At 31.9% G+C, this 23,800-nt stretch overlaps 1 protein-coding gene across 1 annotated transcript in view; it reads left to right on the forward strand.

Annotated features, from left to right (window-relative positions):
* The window catches only part of LOC111637642 (myosin-13-like), a 27,086-nt gene extending 9,040 nt beyond the window's left edge, over positions 1-18,046 (forward strand). The window contains exons 4-11 of the mRNA XM_023383181.1: positions 6,218-6,325; positions 10,032-10,106; positions 10,183-10,357; positions 13,609-13,726; positions 13,802-13,886; positions 14,880-14,939; positions 15,012-15,206; positions 16,784-18,046. Of these exons, the coding sequence (XP_023238949.1) occupies positions 6,218-6,325; positions 10,032-10,106; positions 10,183-10,357; positions 13,609-13,726; positions 13,802-13,886; positions 14,880-14,939; positions 15,012-15,206; positions 16,784-17,884 (1,917 nt within the window). The 3' untranslated portion in view covers positions 17,885-18,046. The remainder of the gene's footprint in view (positions 1-6,217; positions 6,326-10,031; positions 10,107-10,182; positions 10,358-13,608; positions 13,727-13,801; positions 13,887-14,879; positions 14,940-15,011; positions 15,207-16,783) is intronic.
* Positions 18,047-23,800: the final 5,754 nt, after the last annotated feature.

Here is a 23,800-nt window from a genome sequence, read left to right on the forward strand (position 1 = left end):
TGTAGCAGTCCAACCGACTCGTGGACTGTCCGGACGGTAGCACTGTCATTTAGACGCCTATGCACTGATCGAAAATAAACATACATGCATACACTGTAATTTACTATGTGGAGAACACTCATTTTATCTGTAAAGTTGATTGCAACGAATTGTGCAACAAATGAACTTGCCAAGACAGACTATAAAAAATTAATTTTCTATGTAATATTCTTAATTGCAAAGAAGCCAAATCTGGCAATGTTGCTCAGAACTGACTAAAGCGCCACTTGTAATCGTCCAATGCGCCAAGTTTGGCGCATGCGCCACGGTTTGGCCACCCCTGGTTTAGACAATGTCGTAATACTACCTCAAAATATTTTCTATATACCAATTAATTTCTGCCTACATCTGACTTACTGGCTTTACATGCAGCGCCATCTTTTGGAAAAAATTGAAAAAAGAACAATAAACTAAATATAATTTTAAAACACAAATACAGTATTATATTAACTTAATTTTACTACTACAATGATATAGCGCAAAACAGACGCAAAATCATCACTGCGACGGAAATTAGGAGCGTGTAGTTCAACGCGTTACACTGTGAAAACTGATTTTAGTATTTAGTTTTCCACATCTAACAACTCGAGTATATTTTCATTTTTGAATAGTTCTTTCTTCACTCTAATTTTTCTATAAAACTGGTGAGTCACATAGTTTATTGGCAAAATGATAATGTTCTTAAAATGAGTTTTACCCTACAAATTTTTGAAATTTACGATGAACAATGCAGGTATAAAAATTACCGCGACAGGTGCGTTTATAAAGCCGAATGTAACAAGCTAGTATAATACTGTATACAAGGACATCGTGTGATTGTCTCATCGCGATAAAATCGAGGCGGAGTGGGAAAGAAAGAGGCTTGTTGCGATGGAAAAGACCATCTTCGTATTTAGCACTCACGGTCAGGTAAATCCTACAGTTGCCGAGTCTTGTACTAGCCGGGCATGGACAAACAATCCTCTCAATTGCAAGCCAAAAAAAGGAGATCTTTCTAGCACTTTCCGACACGCAGAAGCGATGCAAGAACAAAGAAACAACGTCGGTTGCTTTGTTATTGTGCTTTGTCCGTTTTTCGCGCCACTTTCCGTTAAGCGAACGCAATGCCTTTTATTTTATTTTAATTATTTTGCTTTCTGTTTGGCACACTCGACTGCATCAGGCAGCGCGGACATTGCCACTTTGACTTCATTGTATCTGAAAAACACTTACGGGCCCCCGTTTTTTATTATTTTCTTGAGTTCGTCATCGCAATAAATGGAAAATGGCAAAATTTAATCAAAATATATTCATCAAATTTTGAGAGGAAGGAAATTCTGTAAACCACATAGATGTTTCGCTAACGCTCTGTCTCAATTAAATGGTCTTTGATGAAAAATTATCTTTAATACTGGGCTTATTAAACTCGAGAGTTTCGAGTAAGTGTTTAAGTGTGAGTGTTCATAGAAAATAATTCTTTATTGATCTGAAATAAAAATAGAATATTGGTGGCGCTATCTGTAACAATATTTTATTAATAACAGTACACTTTTTATATTTTTAATTAATATAAAATGGCAGAAAGCTTAATTTTGAGATTGGGATGGGTTTTATAAAAAATTGTACAAGGCGAGACAATTTAATTTCCAGAATCGTCGAGTAGTGTCGACCGTAACAAAATTATATCGAAATTGTATGCGCATTCGCGTTCGAACATATTTGAACTAATACGTGCGTAAATTTTAAGCCGATAGCCTATAAAATTTACGTCTAAACAGAAAGTACTTATCACATCAAAATAGAAAGAAACCTAACTCAATTATTCAAATATAACTTTAACTAATATGGAAAATGCATTTTGGGCACAGACCCCATCACCAGTAGCGTAGCGTAGTGGGGGCGGAAAGAGCGGCCCGCCCCGGGTGTCACTTTTTAGGGGGCGGCAAATTTCACAATAAATAATAATATCTTGTAAGAATTTGAACCATTTTATTTCACATCTTCGTCCACCTACGATTCGGACGGATTGAAATGAGCACCGACTAGTGTCCGTGAATCCGGACGGGCCGGGAATCGACTCACCATCCAGGGATATCGTGCGTAACCTGAGAACGATTTTTTTTTTCTTATTTGCTTGTACGATTTATTCGTATATATACACCTCCAATATCCAATAGAGCTAGGTCACATGAGTTACTCCTATCCAAGTCTCCCTAGTCGCTAACTATAACTGATTTAGTACCAGCATGCACTGCACATTATTCTTCGCATTGCAAAGTGACATTCCGTCAGCAACTTCTGTTCGAACAAACCTCACCTGCCGTCCGGGTCGGCGATTTTAAAAAGGTGGCGACACTAGCACGAAATTTTTCATTACTTATTCTGTGACGAAACTGAATTTTAGTCTTTTAAATTGAAATACCTAAATAAGGGAGGGGCGAAATTTTCCTCCGCCCCGGGCGGCTGACACACACGCTGCGCCACTGCCCCTCACCAGCCCATTCGGAGATTAGACATATGGCGGTAAACGCAATAAATATTTAAAATATTGTAAGAAAATGATATTATAAATAACACAGTGCACTGTGTATACAATTACCTAAAATACTAAATTGAAATTAACTATAATAGTATAATGCAATAGTAAAAACAATCTACGGTTGTAGTTAGGAACTGACAAATTAAACTATTGTCTTCATAAAACATAATGTTCGTTTAATCGATAATAAATTATCATTCGTTACATTTATTACTTAATTTTAATAAATTAAAAAATCTGGGTATGTGAAGTTTAATTCTTATTCACTTATTATAATATCATTATTAATACAAACTAATCAAAAACCAATTACAATTGATTAAATTATAATGTACTGTACATATTGATTTACTTTTTTAGGTTACGTTGTTTGGACTATATCACAATTTTTAAATATTAACAGAACCTTAAATGCCACTATAACCTTGATAGCGATGTATTACGTTAAGTTTGGTTTTAAGCATATTTTCTTCTTCTTCTTGTTACCGGTTTCATATGGAGAATCTAGCTTCGATTGCTCTTTATCCGATCGACGTCGCTTATTAGTTAAGTGAAGCGATCTGAGCGATAGATATAGCGCTCCCAGGGCCGGATATACCAATAGACAAATATGACAAATGTCTAGGGCCCGTAATTCGGAAGGGCCTGGCTTCAGTGCATCTCTGTTTTAAAACGAGTAAAAATTTATTTAAGAAATTCATTAGGACAGGAAAGGCTGTCTTTAACAATGCTTACTAAAAAAACATACTCCTCAATCGGTAGATTGATCAATTTTCTGAAAAGTTAAATATTTTAAAAGCTGATTGATTAATGGCTAAAATTACATACATTTTTCGTTGTACCAAAAACTCTTTTGTTGTACAGTTATTATTGTATTAGTGTTTGTATTTTATATTACTAATAAAAATTTTAGGTGACATTATTTAAGATTTGTTTACGAGCAACTTATCTAAATGGGGCACCAATTTAAATTTTGTCTAGGGCTCGCTAGATGCTTAATCCGGCGATGAGCCTTCCAGCGCCGCCAGTGCTGGCGTGGTGTGATGGAGGTAGTAGGCCAATATACAGGCGTCAAAGAGCGAACTAATGTCATATTTAAAAACAGGGTGTTGTCTAGATCGTTTTGGGCCCTTGTATATTCGGAGCAATACAGCCAGTAATGTAGCGTCGTTTCCCTAGCGCCGCAGTGGGGACAGTCCGGCGGTTTTAAGCATTTTGATACAATATCATTAAACGTTCATGTAACCTCAAACACACATTGTATTGATTCTGTCTTTTCCTGTATTTTTATAACTTATATGTTCTTGAAGTTTCCTTTATTATATGGTTATTTTCAGTTTTAATATATTTTATACTTTGTTTTTACAATTTCACGACTTTCACTGTTGCAGTTTAAGCTACTGATGACGAGATTAAATTATTCTTAATGGGACTTACGTGTTCTTTAATTCTTGTGTTCAGTTTATTCCAATTTCACCAATTATCTGAACAACTACAATCAAAGGAATATATTAATACATAATCTTTTTCTAAATCATTTTAATTTTTATTTTTAGATTTTTTATTAGTTAATTTTCTTATGGTTTTTGTACGATCTAGCACTAGAATAATATTTAAATTTTTTAACTTTTTCAGATAAATCACGAATGTATTTTATTTAGTATCGTTCTATTGTTTTCTATTTATTTTATTTTCTATTTTAACTGTTTTTAAATTAACCACTTTAAGAATAAAGATTTCGGATAGTCATTTAGACTAAAATTTCTGATTATAGATTCTATTTCTTTATCCTGATCGTTTTCCATAGTTGTAATGTCTAATTTTACTGATATACTGGGTGGTTATAATTAAAGTTGCCCTACTCAGACCTGTCTAGAGCCCGTTCTCGTGGACGTATTTTGATGAAACTTGGTATATATGTTATATGGAACATGGGTAAAAGGATTGCAAAAAATATTTAGTTCGAATTTTTACCACTAGGTAAAAAAATGGCGCATGACGAACAAGAAACAGAAAATAGAAACATGCAAAAGGTTTTTATTCACAACACTTTTTCAATGTGTAAATCATTTGCATCAATTACTTGTTCAAAACGCCTTACAATGCAATCCATTTGCAGCAGTCACATGTTCAAAACACTTTACTGCGTTGTAAGACATTTTGAACATGTAATTGATGCACATTGAACAAATGTTGTGAATAAAAACTTTTTGCGTGTTTTCATTTTCTGTTTCTTCTTCTTCATGCACCATTTTTTCACCAAGTGGTAAAAATTCGAACTAAATATTTTTTGCATTCCTTTTCTCCATGTTCCATATAATATATATACCAAGGTTCATCAAAATACGTCCACGACAACGGGCTTTAGACAGATCTGAGTAGGGCAATTTTAATTATAACCACCCTGTACAGTACATCTGACAGTGGCGTAGCGAGGGGGCAAGGGGTCTATCATTCGTCAAACTCAGCTAAACAGATTAAGATAGTTTAACCCTCGAATTGTTCAAGTCTGTGGAAAGCCTACAATGCTGACAACGGAATGGTGTATAGTTTTGTGTTTGAAGCTGTATAAATATTCAAAGAGTTTAAAAATCAAACATTATCCTATGTCAGAATATGAAACCAAAGCAAACAATAAATAGTAGCAGAGAGAGGCGCATTACCACTATCATGTCTGTACTGGGATAGACTACGAAAACTCGAAATTGAACTCAATAGAAACGCGTTACCATCTTTGAAAAGACTATTCCAAAGCATAAAGGCTGAAATCGGCGATTCTATTCTTTGTGGCCTAACATTCGCGGTTATTTAAAATATTTCTTCTCTGAAATGGAAACATTTCATCTATAACATCATCATTAAACATGATTATCATCATTAAACATAAAAACATGATAATGTTGAAATGTTATGTTGTAGACCTGTTGGTATCAGATAACACATATTGCGTATCAAATTTTTATATAGTATATTTGAGCCTGTGATGACATGTTTGTCAAAGATAAAAGTACATAAGCTAAAAGTTTGTATTTATTATACAGTACTTCTGAAAGTGGAAAAAGTCTGATTTGTTAATTCATAATATGAAACTTTGCTTTGTAATATCGATAAATAAATGGGAAATACATTCAACTATTTAACACTGAACTCTAGTCCGAAATTTTAGTGGCGAGGGACAGTGCGTGAATATAAAATGCAATAAAGATTGTTCCTTGTTTTTTCATCGTCTTTATCACCTTAAGAGTCGTCCTGATTGTTTTTTGATTATTTTTTTCAATGCTCAGCTGCGACTCATGCGCATGTTCAGATCGACGTAACTTTGTCAGTTAATTCAAATAATATATACAGTATCTAGAAAAATGATATATATTATCTTAATTGACTGATATTTACAGTCTAAAAGTTACAATTATTATTAACGTTTCTTTTGAAGTCTATCAGTTATTTTAATGGAAAATAAGTTTTCTGTCTCTTTTACACTGTCAATATTTCTGGATTGATCTTTTATTACGCCTTATTAATATAATTATTTATATCTAATAATTGTGAAGATTAATGACGTTTATCAATCATAACATTAATAAAACATAAAATTTAATCTTCCAAAACACATAAATGCATTATTTAATAAAGAAATAATGACACGTACAAACATTTCAGGAAACTTCAGAAAAGGATTTCGAGAAAATGAAAGAAGAATTTGAGAAATATAAACTGGATATGAAAAATGTGTACGAGTGCAAAATTTCTCTTATCGAAGAAGAAAAGGTAGCAAATACGCATTAATTAACATTGGATTTTCGATTATATGTATCAAATAAAGTGGCTGTCTAATAATTTTTATTTGCTAAATCGTATTTAAATGGTTGATAATATAATATCAAAATTTGTTTTGTTCTGTTAGTATTAGAATTATTTCTAATGAGTTCTGAATCTAGAAAGATGAAATTATTCGTCGCTGTAGCAAATATGTAAGAGTGCATAACTGATGCAAATATAGTGTTTGCTAACATGTAAGAAAATTTAAAAGAATTTTTCCTGTTGCTTGAAAGTTTCTTTAGTTCCGATCCGGCTCTGTATTTAATAAAGAAACTCTCACATATATAAGTTATATACCGTATTTTCGCGGAATGACCGGCATGCCGGTCCATTTGGAAGAGACTATGAAATTAAATATTTTCGTACGGTAAAAACTGGCATGCCGATTTAAGTGAGGTTATGCACCCCTCTCTAGAGAGAACATTAAAAAATGAACGAGTTTTTATTCTAAAACTGAAACTGTAAGCATTATATCAAAAACTACGATTATACGTTTAATTTCGTTATTTTGTATTGTTTCGAACGACGTAAAATACTCGTGGAATTCCGAAAGTGGTGTTTCGTGTCTACTTTTTTGTCATTTGAAAATACACAAGAGTAAGCATATTAAATTTTTAAAAATTCGCTGTAAATTACACTAGAGCGTCGTTTATCCGAATCAATTGGGAACTGGGGTTGTTCGGATAACCGATTACGCACGAAAAAAAATTAACCTATCCCGTGTTGAAATTTTTCTCCGTCGCGTGTCGCTACGCGTTGAATTTTCGTCGATGTTAAGCCTAACAAAAACTTTCTAAAATAATAATCGTGGCTATTGTATCGTTAAAAATTATTTTTTTAATCTGTAGAAACAAAATAAATATATTAAAAAATATAAAAACCAAAAAAGTATACTTTAGTAGTTGATTTAGTATCAAAAACGTTCGATCCAGCACGACACAGTCCTCAGAAAAACACCACACAAAAGTGCCAGTGCTGCCAGCTAAAACACACAAAGCAACAAAAAAAATATTGGAGTAGCCCAAGATATAGCCAAAGATTGCAGCGCCACAGCACTAGCGAAAATTTAAATTTGCCGACTGAAATGCTTTCGGATAACCGACGATATACTGTATTTTGGCTTACATCGATTAACGTCGGTTTTGTGTGACATTTGAGAGAAAGGTATTATTTTTGAGGTCGGAGTAGATGGCTGCGTAGCCCACAAAGACTGACTACTACTAATGTCAATAAGTCGTTATTTGTTTTATTGTTTTGTAAATGAAAACTCTCTTTCCGATTTTAAGTTGGTCAAAATGCAATGTTGTTATTTTATTGTACTCTGAAAAATATTTTCTGTAACGTTTAATTAGGGACTACTTTTGTTACATCTGATTAATTTCATATTTTAGTCGCAGTTTAACCGGCATGTCGGTCATTCCTGGACCTTGCTGGTTTTCCTCGTTTTTACGCTGTATGCAGGTCATTCCGAGGAAATACGGTGCTATGTTCTTAAAGTAGCAAATTATATGTAGAATTATATACAAATTATTTGAAATATATCTACCATATAGTAAAACAAAATATTTGCCAGAAAAATGCTATCTTTTCTAAACTATAATAATTTAGCTCTTTATTGTATTGTGAGACCCGAAAGGCCCCTGGGTCTAAATTAATATTTTATTATTTACGTTAAAATAATGTCACCAAATATTATTTCATTTTTGGTGAGAAAAATACTGTTTTAACGTGGGAAAAGGCAGATAACAGATGTTACTTCCTTTCACAGAAGAGAACATCCTCTGACTTTCCCTTATCTCGTTAAAATCCAGCTCAGATGGGAAATGGTTACCCCTCATTCATCCCCCCTTTCATCCGTTCTCACGAAAGAGTTACTGGCCGATGATTGGTCGGCATTCAGAAGATATAGAGGGAACTTGTCTGAATTCGAGGAGTTCAGCGACAGATCCGAAAGCGTCCAAACTCCACATACGTTTCCCTCCTGATGACCAACGTCCTCAGACGAGTCACATACGGAATAAGTCTGCACGTAGGAAATATACTTTTATATGTGTGCACGTATTGATCTCCCATACGAAAAAGTAACTGAACTTGCATACAGAGAAGAAGACGAACGACATCTGAAACAGGTCGTATGTTTTATAACGATTTTTGTGAGCTCTCTCTCGATCGCGAATAGGGTATAATATAAGCTTAGCGATCCCCCGATTTGTATATTAGTTATAGTAGTTCTGTCTTTCGTTTATCCACTTTTTGTATGATTTAAATTTTTGTTCTATTAAATTTATTATTTCGTTTTAATTAAAAATGTCTTTTAATTGCGTGACTGGATCAGATCGCATACGCGTGTTAATCCGCGTATAATAAGATTGATTAACTGATGTCGGGACCCTGACAATTTGGGCTAAAGACCTCACAGTCTTGAATCCTCTTTTCTTAAAATTACCGCCCTCCTATGAAACGTTACGAGAGCCGATCTCACGATCGCGCGCCGTAAGTGTCGTAGACTAAGATCTACGTCCTGGCCGATCTCACAGTATGAAATACAGAACACATTTCGAAGAAATGAAGGAATATGTTGGATTTCATAGGAACGGATATAAATTTTGGGATATTTGCCTATTTCCAGTCCTTATTGTACAATTGTTAAAACTGCGTAATAAATTAGATTAAAATTAACAATTTTTTAAATATTTCACATACGTTTAAGTCAGAAAAAATAAGATTACCTGAAATGATATTTACATGCGACTATTGGAATAACGAATTTTATTTAAAAAACAACTATAAAAAGGGTTAAAAGGAGTAAAAGTAAAATAAATTAAAAATAAAAAAATAAGTAAATTAAAATATACTCAAAAACTGTGATAAAAGGATACAACTGTAAAAGTAAAAATTTAAAACTTGCTAAAAACAGTTAAAAAACACTAGAAAGAACAAAACAACTTGAAGGTGTAAAATTATTCACTGTACAGTATGTATATCGGGTGAACTGACTGTCATACGATATAGTAAATAACTAAAAGAAAGAGAGGGGGAAGGCAGAGCATCTTAAAATGGATTCTTTTTAATTTTGGGGTAACGATAATCCTCATAATTTTCCGAAATGCATATCCGTTCCGTTGTACAAAGTAAAGTGTATTTTATTCATCAAATAGTGTTCCTGTGTGATAAACTCTTCACAGCAATTTTGTGCTTATTCCCAAAGAACATCGGAAAGAACAAGAAGTAATCAAGTATTAATATATTTCATAATGTGTTTGTCATATCTGTGTCTTCGAAGAAGTTTGCATTTCCTTTGAAAACCATTCTATTACAAAAACGATATAATACTCGACTCGTGAGAAGAACACTGAACACGTATACATCACAAAGGAGCTTATAATTAATAACATTTAATAGTTGGATACAAACAATAATACGTAAAACACACTTTGCTAATAACTACAGAGACGATTTCTGAAACTCTATAATTGATTATTGAGAGCTGATTCTCTTTTATTTTTTGGTAAGAATAATTACGAATAACTTGAGCTTTATTCCTGATAGTGTTACGGTTATAGATTAAACGTATACGAACGAATAAATACTTAAATTAGCTTTAATATTTTTCTGAAATATAAATTATATATTTTGAAAATGTATAAATTATTAGATTTCGAATCAAGTTGCTGTGGACTGCTTAAAGAAGGAAATTGAAGCAATAAAAAACGAAGCCTTAAAATTACAAGTATAAATTAATGTTACTTTTCATATTACTAATTTAATATTAATTTTAATTCATAATTGGTATAACTAATTAAAAGCTAGAAAAACTGGATCTGGAAAAGACTATAATGGAATTAAAGATGCATCTCCAGGCTCGTAACAATTTACAAGAGAGCACGCGGGATCAGCTGGGAGAGGTTCAGGAAATGTTTGATAAATTAAACCGCAACTGTCGCAAATTAAGTAAAGTTCAGCAACGTTTACACGAAGACAGTGAGTATTAATTTAAAGTTTAATACGTTTATTTAATTTTAATTTGTTAACATAATAAATTTGTGAAAATCTGTTATCGTTTTAATGATTTTGAATTATTTAATGATTAGATGATTAATACACAATCTATATTTAAGAAATAAGAGAACGGATCAATCTGAAGTCTTAGAGTAAATGATTCGTGACAAATTAAATTAATAAATTAATGACAAATAGATACACTAAAATAGAACGAGACAATAAAACAGAGTATAGAGAATGTAAGTAGGCGATGGAAAAATATACTAAAATTTTCATTGGATTACAATTAAAGTTTTTACTGAATAGATTTATACTATGCACATGTATTGTACAGAAGTATTGATAAATTACATAGGGATGACACTCGATGCCAATCACAAATCTAGAATCTTATTTTCTTCATTGTCCATAGAAGTAATAATAAAATTAGTAAAAAAAGCAAAAAGTGAATTTATGCAGTTGTATTACTTTCGTTACATAAACAAGTAAATTTTGGAGGCCATTCTATCTATGAGTTAGAGCAAAACGAATCTAATGATTATCCCTATATTGTCCTACAGATATAGCATTATTTTGAATCTGAAAGATACAATTTTGTAATAATTATTCTTTGAGTATGTAAACAATTGAAGCGGAGCGTTAGCGAAATTTCTATGATGCTTACAGAATTGTGTTCGTTCTTAAAATCCGTTCGATAGATTTTGATTAAACTACCATTTTTCATTAATTGCGACACGGGATCCAAAAATGCAATGAAATGTGCCATTCCATAATTTTGTTTTCGAGATATAAGGTCGTTTGACCAGCGCGCGAGACAATACCATATCGCATCAGTCGCGCAACTTTGTCGTGCGATATTTTAAGGTCGCAAGCACGTCCTGTACGGGCTTATAAAATCGAGTTCGTTCTCAAAATTTAATGGATCGATTTTGAAAAAACTTTGCCAATTATTTTTATCACCGGTAATTGATAAGAGGAATCCAGAAATGTAATGAGGGTCCATTGAAATGTGAAAACTCCAGCAACAAATCGCTTAACTTTCCGGCAATATTTAAAATCTGCTGACGCCATCTGTTACATATCATTAAAAACCTTACATTTTTAATAAGTACAGTATAAAACGGAAAAAAGCTTAATTTTAGAAGTAGGGATGGGTTTTATAATAAGTTTTAAATCCATATAAAAAGTAAAATCGTCATCTAAGTCCGACTCTAGTCGAGATATGACACACGACTCCCTTTATCTCCCATCTCGACCTTAAACCATCAAATTTAATAACATGAATTTTTCTAATACATAAACCTTCCTGCAAAATTTAAGAAATTTTCGAATTCGCAGGAGTTATTAAGCTTCAAAGGGGGTAAGTAAAATCGTGCCACGCACAAACACACACACATTAACATTCATACACACAGAAAAAACTGAATGTTTTTGCATTTGTCGACGTCTGAAGGTCTCCTAAATCCAAAAATATAAAAATCTTGGGAAGGTCATTTTAACCGATCGCCATACTGCTCCTCTGTTATCTAACTATAACAGAGCCAGAATAAAATAGGAGTCCACGACTTCGTTTTCGTTATACCAGTGGCTCTCAACCTTTTTTGTTGATGTACCCCATTAGCCCATTAGTTGTTTATCGAGTACCCCTTATATTTTTGTACGTAAATTTTATAGTTACTGCATTAGATGTATACAGCCCTTATAAATGAGAGCCATAAAAAACTCTAACTAACTATAACTAAAAGTGGATTACTTATTTTACGTAAATAATAAATTTAGACAGGTACATACATTTATTTATTATTATTTGATNACAGCAAGTCTGTTGCTCGAGTCACGTAACGGTCAAACAGAAAGTCCGTTATTCGAGGCGTACGTTATACGAGGCACCACTGTATATTATATAAAATCACAGAAGTCATTTCAATACATGCATAAATTACATTTCCTAAAAGTAAATAATAATAATTAATGATAAAGAAAATTTAAATTATTCTACAATAATTTCTAACAATTTAATGGGATGTTTGTTGCGATAAATCTTCGGCAAATTTTTCAAAATTTGGTTCCCACCTTGTTAACTGACAACGAATGTCTGCTGATGCGTCAAGCCTGTTTTTTAGTTTTCGTCACAAATACGTTGTTAAAATGGTAAAAGTTTTCTTTAGACCTTTTAAATTGGACCTTGCATAGCTTTAGCTCCATCAGTGCAGATGTCGATGCACTTTTTCCAATCTATTTCATTACTTCGAATGAAAACATCGATTTTATTAAAAATATCAAAACCCGTAGTTGTATGTTTTAGGCAGTCGCATATTAACAAATCTTCGCAAAGCTCATCGTTGTACTGATATTTCACAAAATCTAAAAATACTGCCAATCCGCTGACATCTATTCTAAAATTAATGCTCGGTTAAATCGAAATTTTAGTAGACTACAAGTTCACTCGGCACTAACGGCACAAATAGACGGGTAAATCGAGCGGATAAAACAACTTGTTTGGACTGTTAAAAGGGAAATCGGTGTTCGTACTGGGATGTTTTAAAGCAAGTTTTTGTTTTTTCTTGTGTTAATAATTTACAGCAAATTCATTAACATGCGCCGTTTTATAATGAAAGTTAGATGTACCCCTTCTATTTACGCTCGTACCCCTAGGGGTACATGAACCCCCGGTTGAGAACCACTGCGTTATACAAAAGTATTACATGGAGAATGTCCACCCTCTCTGATGGGATGAGAGCACCTAACGGAATTTAGGCCTAGGAGTCAAAAATTAAAACAGTCTTAGGTGCCTAACTTTTCTTCTTTTTTCGCGCTTATTTCCTAACGAAAAATAGGCGCGAAAACGGTACCTGGCCAGTGCAAGGATCGTGTTTCTCGTGACCTGCAGGTATGAGGATGGCCTGTTTTGTGGCGGCAAGTGCAAAGTTTACTTGTCCGCGTCTGTCAGGTGCTGTACAAGGATTTCCTCTTCTGTGCTTAATAGGTGCAGGGATCTCTTCTTTTCAGCTTCGCTTCAATTTTAACGTGATAAAATGAAGTCGCGCTGTCCTAGAAATAATCAATATTCTCTTATAGACCCTTGTGAAAATTATTCGTAGCAACTGTTTTAAAAAGTAATAATGGTAAAATTGAAATTATTCTTAAACCAGTTTTAATCAAAACATCGTTTTTGAACTGAAACAAGACATATTTATCTATTATTAAAATATATTTTAACAAATTTATAGTCAGTCAAGCTACATCACTCTGTGAGAGAGTAGATAAAATAAATATTCAATATCATGAAAAATTAGAAAATTTGTCATCGGAATATCAAAAATTAAAACAAGAAATTATAAAAGTCAGGTAAGTAATCGATAAAAATCTCGGGTTAGTAACGAACAAAAATTTTATTAATAAATTTTCTTTGCTTTTATTTAGATCACAATTGCGAGAAGAATATCACAAACAGTTCATAAATCGAGAAAGCATCGAAATTGAACAATTGCATTTAAAAATGAAACACGTAAGTCGAATATAATTGGAAAATTATTACTATTATTATTAATGAAATTATTTTTATTACGAATGTTTTTTTAAATAATTTTCTAATGAATAACATTTTTGATTAAGACTATATATATCATCTTTAAAAAAATAAATATGAAGCAATATAAACATACCTAACATCCCGAAGCCCAATATATAGGCCTATATATCAATATATAGATATCGGCCTTCGGGATGTTGAATGAGGCGATCTTTTGGTTACGTATCTATATGAAGAAATATTTGTGAAATTAATATACCTCGTATAAATTATATTATCACTTTGACATTAACCAGCATTAGTGATCTACGCACGTTAATCAGTAGTCACATATTCTCAATTTGATTACATTCACTTATTTTCTCTCTCGCAGTTTATTTCACTTTATATAACCCAGTTAGAGGACTTTTAAATTTTTTCGAAAAACTACTCTCGTCATCTTTGAAAATAAATTATATTCCAGAATTGAATTTTTTCAGGTACCAGTGTTATCACTTTATTTGTTGTTAGAAACATTTTTAATCACAGCATTGTTTGACTTTTTCGAATTATGTCTGTCCGTTTTTTCTGTATTATAAACATTTTTACAAAAGAGTCTTATGGCAAGAAATACAAAAGAAACTCCTGTACATTTGAAGGAAGATACTGTGGAAGCGACGATGAGTTATAATCATCATCGTTTACAATATTTTTACTTAAAATTCTATCGGTTTGTCAGTGATGTATTTCTTTGAACAACAAGGAAAAAAAGCTCTTATTACATATTTTTTGAATAAAATGTAATTTCAAATAAACATATCGCTCAATGATATGAAAATATTCCATATCAAAGGAAATAATAGCAGTATACGATTCAATTATTGCGTGTTAGATGAGCTTATCTTTGGTATCCTATGATCATACAAAATAGGTAGATTAACATTAGTTGTACAAAAGTAACGTTTTTCTTTTAATTTTCTTTGTCACTAGAAAGAAGAGGAATTAACTGCTATTCAGAAAGTATTAAATCAAACTAAAGAGGACAGTGAGGTAAGACAGTTGTATTATAAAAAGTTGTGTTTTTAACTGAAAAATGAAAATGAAATATTATGTTATTTCCAGAATAAATTTAAATGTTTAGAAGAATCAAATCGACGACTGAATAAATACGTTCTACTCTTAGATAAAGCAAACGACGAAAAGAATAATCTGCAAGAAAAATTAAATGAAGCTTTGTTGGAAAATCAACAACTTAAAGAACATATGCGAGAAATTCAAGGAACTTTAAATGAAAATCTAAAGATGTGGAGAGAAAAAGTAACTATAATCAGTATTTTTTTTAATCTGTAAGAATATAGCAAAAGCGGTTTTAATCATATACGTAATTTTGATCTAAAAATATTTAAATATCCATATTAGGGCGAGTCAAATGAAAATGAGCTGATCTAATTTATTTGCGGATCGTTAGCTGTACGTTAAAAATAGCAACCACAAAAGTGAGATTAATGCAATTTCTTGATAAGTTTAATTAAAGCATGGCAACTCCCTGCTCGTAGAAGTCTTTGCTTCTTGTTTCAGGAAGTCTGTACCCAATCCTTGTACTTATGTAGCCGAGGCAAACTTACAACCTTTTAGGTGCTTCACAAATTAACCAAACAGGAAAGTTAACCCCTTTCTTATGAAATTCGAACAGCAGTGGATCTTTGTGATCAAAGAAAGCATTCATCGGCATCTTTCAGACGAAGCCTCATCGATCATTTTCCATTTTAGTGAGCTCAACTTGTTTTCATTAAAGTCTTTGTCATCTTGTTTCTTACTCGTAATGCTTGCGCCACAACTCATCTGCAGCTACGGCAAGAATCACAAATGAGTTTCTTTTTTTCGTACGGAAGCACATTTTTTTTAATGCAGAATTTCCCTGCTGATTTATGTTGTCCTCTCTGAGGTTTTGGTATTCATTGAACATAAACAAGTCATTAGTGCAGATGTTTGCTGACTACTAATGTTAAAAGCTGTGAAACAACTTCAATGCTCACTCATCGATCTGTTCGGCTTAATGCATCTACCTTTGATGTCATCTCCAGCGCGATGACTCAATACGCTTGTCCCACTCTACAGTGAACTTTTACATTTTGTTCGGCTTTGTGGAATCGTTTGTTCAGTCTTTTTTAACTGTACATAAATGTAATGTTCTTTGTAAACTGCCGACATCTGGTGGTAAATTTTCTGCTTCGAATCATTTTCTGTCGTCAAAAACCCAATGGCAGCTGCTCCGGTACTGAATGGTACACGGCAGTGCAGGCATTCTTTTGATTTCTCATTATAGGCGTTTTACAGAACTCAGCGAAATAAACTTTTCGCCAAACGTTGCTAAAGCTATCGTATGCACATAAAGCACGCGAATCGACCAAAATGATTTCCTGGTGAAGAGATTGGCTCGTTTTCATATGGCTTCTTAATGTACGGTATTTTATTTTAATAAACAGTGCCATGTAATAGTAAGCGCTCTGTAATAAACTGCGTAATTGCAGGATGAAACAAATTATAGACATCGCCGTCTAATAGTAAATGCGCTGTATATTAAAAAATAAGGCTTATTGTAAACTGAAAAATTGCGCATGTTATTTAGCGTTGTCTCTTTTACCTTACCTTAAAATAGTGCGCGTTTGTTACATTGTTGTTTAAATAATAACAAAGTGTGAAAGTTTCCGGATTTATTCCATTAAAAATAGCTTTCGAATAATAATCTCTCTCAATTTCCAAAGAACAGAAATAATAAACGCTGTACTGTATAATAAACGATGCAGTTGCAAGCTGAAAGAATTAACAGACAGCGCTGTTTATTAGAATAAATACAGCATTTAATTAAATATATTTTAAAATTTTTATCACAGGAAAAAAAGAAAAGTCTTACTTTGAGCAGAGAATGTCAGACGAATATCTTGCGAAAAATAGACAAACAAAATCAAACAATTACAACAGAAGAAACCGAAGATGATTTCAACCACGTGCGACAGATTCTGTTTCCAAAATTCGATCGCAAATCTTCATTATCCAGATTTAATTTTCAAAATAACACCGATTTCGAGCCAATTATTCAAAATTATGAAGAATCGAAACAGAACATTTCCAATGATCGTATCACAAAGAAGGCATTGCAGGCTCAAAGTGATAAAGAAACCAAATCTGCAAAGGTCGTAGGAGTAATGAATGATTGTGATAATAGCGGCAATAAAGAAAGTCTTGCAAATAATTTAAAATTACAAAATGATTATATAACATCCACATCTGATAACATTCCTGAAGTTGCAGAATGTAACAAGGAGGATATAAAAAACGCAGGATACGCGGTTTTATCCAAACAGAACATTACGGAACCTATAACAGAAGCAATTAAAACGTGTAGAATCGAAGAAATAAATGCTAATTTCTCAGAAAATGTTGAGAGAATTGAGAGTAATTCTACAGTTACTGAGTTGATATCTCACGAAAATGTAAAAGAAAATGATGCACCAATAAAAGAAAAAGAAACAGTATTTTCAAACGACAAAAAGAACGAGTTCAAGGATGGAAAAGTTAACGAATTACGAGATAATAGTGAGAAAAATGTTAACGAGTCAGAAAATTCTGAGAAAATACGTTTAAATTTGGAAGACGACAAAATGTTAAATACTCTGCAAGTAAATGATAACGAGAAAAACATGCAATTGCAGAAAAATAAAATATATCCTTTACCGTCAATATTATGTACTTCTCTAAATCTCGATAATATGAATAAGAAAAACACGACAGACAAAACTTCTCTTTCTGTAACATTTTCCCCAAACGTATCAATTTGTAGGGATATTTTGGGTGCTACTTCTCTTTGTTCCGTTCTTAGCGAAAAGTCGGAACTTAGCACTAAACGATGCTTCGAGAATCCTGGGTTTAAAGAGTGGATTCCTCCAACAAAGAAATTTCACACATTCATAAACCCCGACTCTTTGAAAAAATAACAAATCCTTGTGTGGAATTTACTGACGAAAATGGATAACATATATCAATACATACATCCTTCCTATACTTATATTTATTTTAATTTTATGTAAAGTATTAATATAATATTCTGTTTATTATTAATTCATTGTTTAAATAAACTCATTTTACTTGTTTCACTATTACTTTTTACATTTTCTATATTTTACAAAGTCATTTTCCTGTAGCACTACGGAATCCGCGATAAAGATCCACCTTTAATTTCGACTGCTGTCTTTCAGAGTATCGGATTGTTTAAATTTTCATATTTTATTCAAAAGTTTCATATATTTTGATATAAATATTTTATGTATTCTTTAATGGAATATAAAAATATATTAGTATTTACGTGATAACCTATGCTAATTCGAGCGAGAGTTTATATAACAATCTCAAGACACAAGCTTAGATGCCGAAATACTTTCCGTAGTACTTTTTATACTGGACATACATTGTTATTGAGAATAATTAACAGTGAATGTGAGATTATGCTGTTTTTCTACAATGGGATGTGATCTAATATTTGATCAGTCTTGCTTTTCAATTTACTTGATTTAATATTTTAAGGGCCCGTAAATAAATAAAAATTAGTCTTTATGGTGTAATTAAACTTTTTAATATTTCATAAAGATAGAATATTACAATAAGGTGCAAATGGTTTTATAAATGGTTTTATAAATGGTATTTGCTTATTAAATCAGAAAGTTTTTTAATTAATATCTTCTATCTTGAAATGTTGTTCACCTGTGCAAACAACAATTAAACGCCATTCAAATATATATGCATATATGGAAATTTATATGCACGTTGTATTTCTTCGCACGATTTTTATGTAAGATGTTGAATGAAACACAAATTTTGTTTTTCGTATTTTATTAGAATCGCAAAAAGTTAAGTAATTTTTTCAGCCAGCATTCTCGGGGTTTCAGTTAATAACTATATTATTTCTTAGTCATTTATCTTACGCTTAAGTAGTTATAATGCAATCATACCTTAAAAAATTAGTCATTAACGTTGTTCTGTAAAATGAAAAAAATAAGGAAATTTTAATTTTATTTTCAAATACCGCTATTATGCAGTTAAAATCACAATTCCCTGTTAACTTTAAACAGTTTTTATTTGTGATAGGTGAAGGAGAACATTTTCGCTTCTTGTAATGCCGATAGTTCGAAATATAATGCTTTTACAGACAAAAGATTAAAATAAATGTATCCAAAAGAACATTTATTTACATTTTGAAATTTTTAATAAAATAGACTTTTTGAATAAAATAAATGTTCAGGTTTAAAAGGAAACTAATACTTTGTTTTAATTTCGACGTTATTCGCATAATTTTTCTTCTGATGTTTCGATTCGTGTTAATTTCATAATACGCGATATTAAAGTTCAACACTAAATGTTGATGTAAACGTATGTAAAATAATACACAATAAAAGCGAAAACAGTCGTGTTATTACGAATTACTTGTAAAAACGTAAGTTGACGTAAATATTTAGTAATTTCGTTTGTCGAATTAATTTTTGTCATTAAAAAGTTCTTTCCTAATTTATTTATCGCACCAAAACGCAAAAATTAATCACGTGGAATCAAAAATTAGTCAAAAGGATTAGAATTTATGAAATAATCTTTAATAAAATATTCTTATTATTTCAATAGACAGAAGAGAGAATTCATTTAAAACACGAATGTAACATACGAAAATGTATTTTTTGTATTTGGCTCTTTTTTTCCACACTCAAATAGACAGAACTCTCGCGGCAAAGTCGATCGTTTTCTTCAAAATTTTAAGTAAATTTTTTGTTTCGAATATCTGTCATTTTTCATTATATATAATTATATTATTTACAATATACGAATTTAAATATAATGGCAAATAAATACACTAAAGAGCAATAAATATTCATTAAAAATAATAAGCTCTGTGAAAACTTTGGAAATAAACAAAATTTCAATTTATTCAAAATATTTTAACTTTTATAGAAAATAAAAGATGTTAAAATAATAAATGTTAACGAAATATTGATTTGGCTTTCACTTCTGAAAGAATAAGAGATTAAATAAATTCTGATCGAAGGGATTATTTCAAATTAAGTCAGTTATTTATAATCATTTTGTGCGAAATGTTTACGACGAAATAAGTTTCTATCCATAGTGACTACTTTTCGTCCCTTTGTGATAACAAAGCACGCGTTATCGAATTATAAAATACTTTTGAAACCTCGGACAATTCTACCCGCGAGTACCCGAACGCAAGGAATTGTTCCAGATCTTACGTATATGCCGTTGATAAAATCATTTCAATACCGCAAATACGTATATTTCCGCGTCATACATACAAAGAAAGCCTTTCCTACCAGAGTTACTGTACAAAGTCACCGAAATTCTCGAAATTACAAAATTTTATATCTAAAAATTTTCCGCAGCAAAATCAACATTACACATACAATTTCAGCATTTTCAATACTCGCAAGAGTTAATCCAAGTATTTTCTAGAAGAGATATTTATTGAATTTTTACCGAATTATTTTTCTATTTAATGATTTGAAAACGTCTAACACTACTCGGTAGATAGAAAAAACAGGCACAGAACTGTATTTTCAGTTTATATGATTCTGTTTAAAATTTATTCGTCAAATTAATTTCTTTCACTTTCTATAATATTATGACGAGAATAAAGTAAATCGTGTATTTATGTGTCGCGTGCTTCGAAACAGTGATAAATATAAAAAGTTGTTAAATTTCACCCACTTTATTATATCTTTATAAGGGTTTTTGAATTAAAAACGCAGACACTTCCAATTATTTTTATTTGATAATATTTATATGAAGAATTTGATACTCATTTCTTCACTGTTGAATCTACTGTATTTATTTAAGTGTTTTGGAGAACTTTATAGAACTTTATGAATATAAGTCAAACGTTACTTAAAGTGTAACATGTTCGGGAGAAGTAACATTTGGCACACAATAAACAAGTATAGAATTTATAGAAATAAACCAAATTTTCATTGGAGAATATAAAATTTCCCACAATAGTTCATTTCTATCAAACGTTTTTGCTGGGTTGACTTAAACTGTCCCGTTTTGGGAGAAAAGTCCTTTAATCTAGCAACGTTATCTTTCGCACTTCTGATTTACTTCGCACGAAAAAGAAGCAGACCAAATCATGAACGTGTTCGATTATTTCGTTTTCTAAATAATACTCTCAAGGTGAAAGTGAGAACCGTTATTTATTAATGTATTGTAAGATAACAGTAGTTAAAGAATTTTAACAAATGAAAATTTAAACAATCAATACATTGTGTTTTTTGGGCTGCAATTTGAAAAAATTGTAGACCTATAAATCCTAACTGTCGTTTGTTGTTCTTCTGGAAAACGGAGTTAGATAGATGAAGGAAGAGACCAAATATGAAAACTACAGGGGAAGCAGGCCTCGATTATCTACGTAGAAACTTCCATTGAAAACCGAAGTCACGTTATTTCAATTCATATTTCCCCCAAAAGGAGTTATACAGATGACCTGCATGATTCTATTGCTAAATGAAACGTTTGATGTACTGTACAGGGGCAAGCCAATGCAAGTATATTCGAAAATTTCAGATAAGTGGTATTTGCCCATTTCTACTTATAAATAAATAATACTGTTTGTTAATTGCCTTGACAATTTAAGTAGTTTAGAAAATGATATCTTTTAGTGTCTCGGTATTGAAGATAGTTCCTTATATCTCAAGGTTCATAAAGCGAAATTATCTTATTTATCCTCAAACACATAAAATTTTGCAGTAAATATCCAACAATATTTACGTTTATCTGTTCTCATCACAAACGTGTGAAAATGAAGGGGCTATTTTTGATAAAATTTAAAGAAACGAGAAGCTTTAGAAACTTGCCCTTTTTCCGCACAGTTCCCAGGAAATAAAAACGAGAAAATAACGAATTACTAGGGAGGAAAGGACTATGTTGACTTACCTGTCAACAAATCCTTTCTTCCCTCGCATAGACTCTCGAAATTAATGCAAATATGTGAAAAAGTTGACACTTATCTTTCGTCTAAGGAGGAAATCTAAAACAATCCAAGGAAATACGAAACCTTCGTTTAGTTTTCGTTGGTCAGCTATGATACTTTCGACATATCATCGCTACCTAATAAACGGTCACCCGATCAGATTTCCACACTGAATACACATATTGATATAACGGCCAGACACCTATTAGTGAAGAGCGGACATCTCTAGCAGCCATAAATTACGGCTCGTCCCGACATATTAAAGGCGGACAAATTTAATGACAACGGATATAAACTACTTCTGTCTCGCCATATAATAAGTGAACCTTTTCCGAGTGGCCATAGTCAAAGCCAGTTTTCCACCCTCGGTGTGCATAGAAGATTCCGCACTGGATACCGACTTTACTTCGATTCGACTAGAAGACGGCTCATTAAACTCTTGTTTCGTTATTAACTTGATCCCGTGTTGACTTATTTCGGCGCATAAAGACACCCTATCGACTTACCCATCGCGCCTCCCCACTCGAAACAATTAGCCCTTCTATTACAAGCCATCCAGTGACAACGTGAGCGGTCTTTACCAGGTCGTCGCCGATCCAAGAGGGTTTAAACCGATATCCATCAACCCCCGGCTTCTCACAAATGACATTATTTAAAATCAGCTTTTTCTCTATCTACTTTCAGCCAGTACACAAGCTCTGTAATGTCGGTCGAATGTATTTAAATGACCAATTATTTTTCAATTTAAAAGCCGTTTATGCTTATGAAATTGAAAATTTCGAACAGGCGAACCTTTTCAACTCTTTCCTTATTGACTCAATAGAATTCAATAAAATTTGAACATAAATACATTTGTTGTGATAAACGTCAATACTGGTTTCGTACAAATATTTTATACTCTACTTTTTCTGTAAAATAATACTTCTTTGTGTGTTTATATTATTTAAAAATATATTTATAACCTACAGGATCACAAATAATTGACGAATTTTTCATTGTAATTTAGTATATTTCGCTTGAAAAAAATTTGGCACTTTTAAAATTTCGTACTTAAAAGAAAAAAATGTTTAATCAATTTTATGAAATTCTTCAAATGATGTAGTGGGATAAATGTGTATATCTTTGTGTGTTTTTAACTGAACTTTGTATTTTGCTCGAATCGTGTGTTTCAAATGAGAACTCCTTTATTAACTTTCCCTCTTCCGCACTTAAAAGTGATTTATTTTAAAAGTAAATGTTTACAATTGCTTCGAATTACTCATTATTACTAAAGAACGTCTGACATGTAAAAAATTGCGCCAAGTAAAAACTTATAAGAATTTAGACGACGGTCAACATTTTTCATAGTTTTTCTTTGCTAAAGATAAGTTTGGCGCTTGGAAGCGATTCGTAAACAACAATAATTCAGGTAAATAACTTGTGGATATCGCTTTGAAAAAGAAAATACAGGTTTTTTGGTGGGTTTTGATTACCAAAGAAAATAATTTTGTTTTGAAAAAGGAATTCGGAGTTACTTTAGACCTTTGGAGAGAGGAGAAATCGACCTCCGAAAATCGAAAAACTAATTTCTATATATATATAGTGAGTCGGTGCTTTTTTTTACTTGGCCGAGAGTCACTGCCATGATTTTCGATTTTTTTTCATTTAAATTAGTTTCGTCATATATATATAAATATTATAAATGTTATAGGTTAATAATTTCTGACAATAAATGCATCGATATAGAAGTCATTTTTTTATGTTAAAATATCAATGAAATGATCGCCTGGGCAGTGGTACGAAACACGTAAGTTGACACGCATTGGTTATAAGAAATAAAGTTTTTCCTGTTACGCTGCATTTAAAAAAAATAAGTTAAATTAGGTACGGCAACAAACAGAATGTTTTAATT

Source organism: Centruroides sculpturatus, unplaced genomic scaffold (assembly GCF_000671375.1).
Source record: "Centruroides sculpturatus isolate CEXI.00-Female unplaced genomic scaffold, Cexi_2.0 scaffold1054, whole genome shotgun sequence".
Taxonomy (NCBI): domain Eukaryota; kingdom Metazoa; phylum Arthropoda; class Arachnida; order Scorpiones; family Buthidae; genus Centruroides; species Centruroides sculpturatus.